Below are 7,455 nucleotides of genomic sequence, written 5' to 3'. Positions count from 1 at the left end.
TTGATCAATAATGTTTTAATTGTAAGTTTCTTATTTACTTTTTGTATAAAATTCTGTTTGTAGAGCAATTTACTATTTTATTCTCCTTCTTCATAAGTAAAGTTTTATGCATTATTTATATCTTCGTATAAACCATAATACTATAGCCGTTTATGTGCATTTGTGTAAAGAGATCCGAAAATAACCTTCTTTTTATTTGTTGTATGGACTATAATTTATTTGATGGTCTAAATTGCCCCTAAAACTATGTAGAGTTGTCTGAATTGGTAAGAGGAACACAATGAATTCGGCTTTATTTTTGGGATTAGCTTTGACTCAGCTTCTTAGTGATTTATTTGATGCACAAGACACATGATCTTCTTTTTTCCTTCTCTTAAATCACCGTCAAAATCCACTCCCATTTTCCTTCTCATCAAAGAAAACAAAAAGAAAACAAGAACATAAGTGAAGATGCACAGGTCTGCAAGCTGGAACAGGTTCTCTGATGATTACTTCAAGCATTCAGCAATAACTCTGTCTCCAGGGCACAGATCATACTCTGTTTTTGACACCACCACTTTGCCAACGTATGATCCCATTGCTGAGTTGGCAAAGAAGGAGAAGGCACGTGTCAAGTTCGCAGAGAATGCAGTTCATGTTATCCCTTTTGTCCTCCTTGTTTGTGCCCTCGCTCTTTGGCTCTTCTCAAACCCAGGTGCAGAACACATTCCACATCATCCATTCCTCGGAGATTTACTTCTTTGAATATAATTAGTTTCTATAATGAGTCTTAAGTGACTATTGTCATGTGTATCGTGTTCCTTCTCTTTTGTTTCTTCACTGTTTTGTCTTTGTAATCTGAATTTGAGTCTGTTACAACATGTTACAGTTATGATATGCGGCATCTATAAATCTAATTTTGAACCTAACTTGCATGGAATCATAGATCATCATAGTTTACTTCTGCATTCACTAATTATGAATTATTTAGTAATTTATATTCTTAGGTCTGATTTGATAAAGTTTATTAAAAATGTGTTTGTATTTTTAAAAAATACAAATAGTTCGTCTTGTGTCTGTGTTTATAGTTTTAAAATATTAGAACTTCTTTTGAAAGTACTTCAACAATTATCTTTTAAAATTAATTTGTGTTTATCAAAATAAAAAAAATTAACTTGTATATTAATAAATATTTAGATTTATTCTTAACTAATTATTGGGTTAAATTTTTTATTCACAATCAAAATTCTTCCTCTAGTTTTGTTTATTATGGTTATTTTAAATTTTAAAAATTATTTTATCAAACACAATAATTATATGCATTTATAAAAATTATTTTCAGTTTGATTTACTAAATATAAATCTTATACTTTTTACAAAACTATCATTCAAAATTTTATAAATTACTTATGAAAATTGAAATTTTACCAAATCAACCTTGATAACACTTGGAAGAAATTCTTGATCTCACCATGCTTATGAGATTAATGAAGAAATAGACATGCACTAATATAAGGAAAAAAAAGGTGATGTATTGTTAACTTTCTCACTTTGAATTCTATAACATCACTATTTTAAGCTCCATCTTTTTTCCTTTTTTCTTTTCTCTTCTTTTCTTGTTTTATATATAGATGTGGGAATGATAGGAGGAAGAAGCATTGAAGGAATGAGTCTTGAAGGAGAAATTGAAAATGGCAGCGATGGTACTCAAACGGGCTTCTTACCTATTGTCAACCCAGATGACATTTCCACAAAAGATTTTGCAGCTGATAAACTTTCCATTCATCTAAAAAACTTTAAGTAAATTATATGCTTCAGTTAAAAATTGAAGTGCAAGTACTTCTACAAATCTACAAGGCAATTCTAAGCTCAAATTTTTAACTATTTCCCACCTTGTATTATTCTCTGTTAGAACTTAGAAGCAATTGGTGATGGTCCAAAATGGTGAATGGCAATAGTCTTACATTTACCTAATGGAAAAGTCTAGGAGGCCAGCAACTTTTGTGTTTTTTGGCCAGCACTTAACCACAAAACAAAAGTGAGTGATCTCCTACCATTAGATGTAATCTCACACCATTAAAAATATTATTAATGGCCAATTGATGGTTACAAAACACTAAAATTACTGGCCCCTTAGCATTCCTCTTAACTAATTTACTAATTATTAGAAGTATAAACATTCATATATTTCTCTTTTTATTAGTTTAAATTTTTGAGTAAATAATTTCTTCACACTAATCATAAAGCTCTAACAATTAATACTAAATATGTGGGATTTTTATAGTCCATGCTTTAGGGTGGTCATTCTCATTCCACTTGATGGCTTCAGTTAAAGTGGTTGAAAATAATTTCTTTTAAATAATATTCTGGGAAATAAAAAATACTATGCGTTCGTCAAAATCACAAGTTCTTTAGTTTCATAATCAATAATTTTGGGTTCAAATTATAGGAGTGAAAAAGTAAAATAAATAAAAAAAATGCAAAAACCTGAGACAAGATCAAATACGTATATATAAACAATTTAATCAACCATCGCATATAGAAATATATAATTGACATCTCATAAGTTTTTCTATTATAATACTAAACAAGGTTAGTTATTCGTTTATTACCGATTTAATTATTCTCCTATGATAGGTTTGATTATTCTAATAGTTGATTATCTAGTTAGAAAAATATGTAAATTAATATGTAATAAATATACATAAATATATAATAGCTAATTTAATAGTTAATTTTTTTTGTCCATAAGACTTTTTTGTTTTATTTTTTTATTTATATTCTTAAATTTCCTATATATAAAGACACACACAAAACGTGAGCACTCTTTTCAATTACTATATTTGAAATTTTGACTCGGAAGTCGGAATCTTCCACTAGACCTAGTTCCTTTTACTTAGATTTCTTTTCTTTTCTTCTTCGTTGTGGAATTGAAGAATATCATGTTTATATTAGATTAAAAAAAAGGATGAAGAACAGTTACTTCTTGAACTAGATAATTAAACCTTCAAAGTCAAACCTACTTAAAAGCCTTATTTGCAGTGCAATATGGTTTAACCACTGGCCAGCTAACGTGACCAATGAATCACTCAACCATCTTGATAAAATTCACATACCAATTACCAAGTATCATTTATTATTTCTTGCAAATTTATTAATTTTTTGGGAGTTAGGTCATCTGAAAAATGAGCAAACTTCCAAGTAGTTATATATATCTTATGTTATATGGACCCGCCCAATAAAACTTATAAGTTAGTTCCATTTTTTTCAGCTTAATAATTAACTTTATGATCAACATGGCAAAGGTGGTCCTGTCATGTTTTCTTCTCTTTGCTTTTGTGGTGGTGTCATGCTCAGCCACCACCTACACTGTTGGAGATACCTCTGGCTGGGACATTAGCACTAATCTTGAAACTTGGGTTGCTGATAAGAATTTCAAAGTTGGTGATTCTCTTGGTAAGTACTTAATTAATGTTCATTTTCTATATGGCTCATTTTTGATACAGTAACTTCTGAAATGAATTATTGTTTATGTTAGCAGTTGTACTAAATTTGTCATATCAATTTTGAGGGGCTGGAATTCAATAAAAATTGAAATATTAAGAGCAATAAACATATAACTAAGAATCAAATTTTATTCACAGAATTTATAAATTTTAACTTATCCGGGTATATTTTGATTTGATTTTGCAGTTTTTCAGTATTCATCATCCAATAGTGTAGACGAAGTTACAAAAAAGAACTATGATACATGTGACACAACCGATGTGTTGGCGAGTTATGGAAATGGAAACACTTCGGTCTTTCACCGGCTATGGCACCTAATGCTGTGGCCGGATCTGACCAAAACCCTGCAACTACATTTCAACAGTCTCCTTCATCAAAGAAGAACACACCTGTTTCAAATGGAGTTGTGAATTTCCCACCAAATATTCTCAGTTTGGTTTACGTTGCTTTAGGCTGCTACTTTGGGATGATACAAATTTAGAGAAAACAAGTTCACGTTAATTTGACAAAAAAAAATGTAATTTTGTTATGTTTTCTTGGAAGAGTCATCCACAACATACTTTATACATGATTGTTGTTGAACACAATTGAATGATAGACACTTTGATGTTTTTATGCATAACAAAGTTGGCAACTTGGCATGTTAGTTTACCTCATTAAACTGTTTTGTAGAAACCCATTTGAATCATATGCTTTGCCTTGGAGGCAGAGGGGCTTTTACTTTAGATTTTATTTCTATAGTTTGTATGTAATCCACCTCACATAGCCCTAGTAGACTGAATTTGAATATTTTGTATGAAATTATAAATTCATATTTTAATGTCACTAAATACAGGAAACAAAAATGGTTTAAAACTACTTGCATTGTATAAACTATTTGGAGTTGCACCCTTGATTTCCAATGCAATCCTAATAGCTTTATTTTTGGGTTAAAGAAACTTTTGTCTAACACTTTAAAAAAAATGGCAAACCTAATATTGTGTTAAATTTAATCAAGCTATATAATAAAAAAATGAAATAAGGTGACAAAGACCATGTAAAGACATTAATGTGTTGTTCAAGCAGTAAGTCTTATAACATCACAGCATACAACCAGAGAACCGTTAACTAATTATTACTCCAGTAATGGAAAATTTGGTTTTCCGTTTGAATTTTCGACGGAAACAAATGTCAAAGCAATAAAGCAATAACCTAGCAACCCAAGACAGTTCAGGACCCCCCAACTGTTCTTATATGCTATGCAATCTCATCTTACAATGAGGACCTATCCTGATGCTGTCTTCTTTTGCTGGAAAATGACTGCATAGACAGGAACCGCGACACCAATGCTGAAGCCGGTGAACACTGCAAGGGACATTTTCAATCCCTGATTGGTCATCCTGTCCAAGTTGTACATGTGCTTTGCGTGCATGTAGTATGGCTCATCATGGCCATGACCGCCTCTCTTGATGCCAGTAGAATGGAAACCTCGGCTACCTGCCACAGTGCAATGACATGAGGTTAAATTGTGAAAACTGTCTTTCCCAAAAGGTTTGTGAACAGTATCATTCAATCCTTTGTTGAATAATATTTCCTTTCATTCTCTGCCATTTTAAAAAGCAGATTTTGCTAACTAAATCCAAAGACAAAAAGCCTACTTTATTGTCAACAGCAGTTTTTTACAAAACAAGTAAAATCTATCTTGGAACATATGAAAAAGAAGGGGGAAAAGTAAGTCCTCAGTTTGCAGCCTCATAATTGGATTTGGACCCTCTAAAGTGAGGATCTAATCATACTTGAAACATCTATAACTACTACCCTGACTTTAGACGATTGAAATCCCTCATAAGCAAAATGAGGATGCGGTTAGCAAATGATCCAAGAAACAAGAAACATAAAGCACTTTAGGCTACATAGACATGGTGGGATAGGACGAGACAAAGACACTAGTGGCCTTCCTTCTGAGATGCAACTAAGACAGTGTATTTTAGTCCCATTGAGTCTCTCTTGATTCTGTCTTAGTTCAACCAAACATATTTGTATCCTACCATATCCATGAATAAATGTTATATGCACATAAAAATTAGTCACCAAATCAACCAATATATATTGTTTATAGATACTCACGTTCTATATTTTGTATTTCAATATATATTCTATAAGGTGGCTGAGTTTTAAGTTTTGACATACACGGAGCATGGCTGCTGTCCATAAACACTAACCAAACTACTCTAAAGACCATAGATGTATTTGACATGCCATAAACATCACACAAACAAAATGTCAACCCTAAAAATTCAGACCTTTCCAGAATATCAAACAATTCAGAGCTATAACCAAAACACAGAATCATAGATAAATGACTGAAAAAACCATTAATGCGTTCCAGTTTTCATGATTTAATTTCACTGTTTCCCTTTTACTTTCAACTGTTTCCTGGAACAAAAATCTGAAGGAAAAAAATAAAAAAGTAAACGCGACAATCTAAAACAGAAACCACACAGGCCCCAAATTCCAACTAATTCATCATCTAACTCGAAGAACAAACTCCACATCAGAAAATAGGTTAAACAAAAGGAACCCTTTTTTGTTTTCTCTAATTTTCCTAAAGCTCAAGCACATGATTCACATCGAGCTAACTCAACCCTAATACCAACTGGAAATTCAGTGTTTCATAACGATGGATCCATTTCAAATATGACCACGCCACTTTGCAAATTTCCCCCTTTTTACATAAAATAAAAATAAAGAATATTAATTTGGTAGAAAAAAATTGAAAATAAAGAGAAAAAACCGGTAAGAGAGGAATTACCAGATGGTGATTTAGAGATGAATGATTGAGAGGAGCGAATAAGCTTTGCTGCGGATCTGAGAGCGGTGTTGGAAGCCATGGCTGCGGAAAATAATACCCTCTTCGACCGAGTTCTCTTCTCTTCTCTTTCCACAGGCGCAAAATTAATCAGTTCTATTTCTTAATGAAAACTGGCCATTTATATTTATATTAATTATAGACCTTATCAATTTATTAATTACATTTATTAATAATTAAGACAAATATAATAATAAAAATTTTAATATATTTAATATATTAAAAATGTAAAAAAATTAATTTTTTATATTTATTTTTATGATATATTTAACCTATATTTTTAGGACAAAAATTAGTAAAATTCTAAAAATGTTACTCTGTAAATTTTATTTATTACATTTTTGTTGTTGTAATTGAAAAGTAACAAACATGGAGCACCATATTTTGAGCCGAAAATAGCTCTAGTATATTGACATGGGAGCTGGGCTTGGATCTTTACGAGTGGTGAGCCCGTGGTTTTGTTGGGTCCAATGATATTATTATTTATTGGGGAAATTAAAACCGTTGTAATGCCCCGATCCAAAAAATCACTGTTGTACTGCTCCCGTCCAAAAAAAAAAAACCTAATGTAATGCTGGAAACTATAAAAAAAATAATTTGTTGTTGTTCTTGTTGAGGTTGGCCGATGTATAACTCGTTCGCTAGTGAGTACTTGTAAACTCTCCGTCAAGATGAGGTATACGTCGGCAAAGAGAAAACAAGGGGTGAATACCTGCAAAAGACACTCCAACGCTCAAGTCAACAAGTGTTTAAAGAGGTATAAGAATATTTCTATGAATATAGAATGTAAGACATGAAATAGAAGTTATCATGTGTTATGTATTATAATAATTCTATGAATATAGAATGTAAGACATGAAATATAACTTATCATGTATTTTATTTATAATAATTCAATGAATATAGAATGTAAGACATGATGATATAGAACTTATCATACATTGTCTGCTGAGATATAGAAATTAGTGTCCTAGGCATAAATTTGATGAATGATATTCATGTTATGACCGTTCGGTCATAAGATGGAAATGATGGTAATGAAGGTGTCGATTACAAGCAAAGAATGAATGATAGTTAACGTCGAGTTATAACTCCTAATGCAAAATAAAGACCGAATTATA

The 7,455-nt window shown here is 31.4% G+C and overlaps 2 protein-coding genes and 1 pseudogene across 2 annotated transcripts; 2 read left to right on the top strand and 1 right to left on the bottom strand.

Annotated features, from left to right (window-relative positions):
* The first annotated feature begins 287 nt into the window (after positions 1-287).
* LOC107466486 (uncharacterized) lies at positions 288-1,783 on the top strand. Its single transcript, XM_016085461.3, has 2 exons — positions 288-694; positions 1,611-1,783. The coding sequence occupies exons 1-2, from the start codon at positions 451-453 to the stop codon at positions 1,781-1,783; spliced, it is 417 nt and encodes a 138-aa protein (XP_015940947.1). The 5' UTR covers positions 288-450.
* A 1,441-nt stretch (positions 1,784-3,224) lies between these two features.
* Positions 3,225-4,344, top strand: LOC107466485 (blue copper protein-like; annotated as a pseudogene).
* A 160-nt stretch (positions 4,345-4,504) lies between these two features.
* Positions 4,505-6,442, bottom strand: LOC107466559 (uncharacterized). The gene is made up of 2 exons (XM_016085546.3): positions 6,278-6,442; positions 4,505-4,962 (listed from the first exon to the last, which is right to left on the bottom strand). The coding sequence occupies exons 1-2, from the start codon at positions 6,354-6,356 to the stop codon at positions 4,751-4,753; spliced, it is 291 nt and encodes a 96-aa protein (XP_015941032.1). The 5' UTR covers positions 6,357-6,442; the 3' UTR covers positions 4,505-4,750.
* Between the last annotated feature and the right edge of the window lie 1,013 nt (positions 6,443-7,455).

Source organism: Arachis duranensis, chromosome 9 (genome assembly GCF_000817695.3).
Source record: "Arachis duranensis cultivar V14167 chromosome 9, aradu.V14167.gnm2.J7QH, whole genome shotgun sequence".
In the NCBI taxonomy this organism is placed as follows: domain Eukaryota; kingdom Viridiplantae; phylum Streptophyta; class Magnoliopsida; order Fabales; family Fabaceae; genus Arachis; species Arachis duranensis.
Note: the sequence above shows the minus strand (reverse complement) of the source record. Positions and strands in the feature narration are given on the sequence as shown.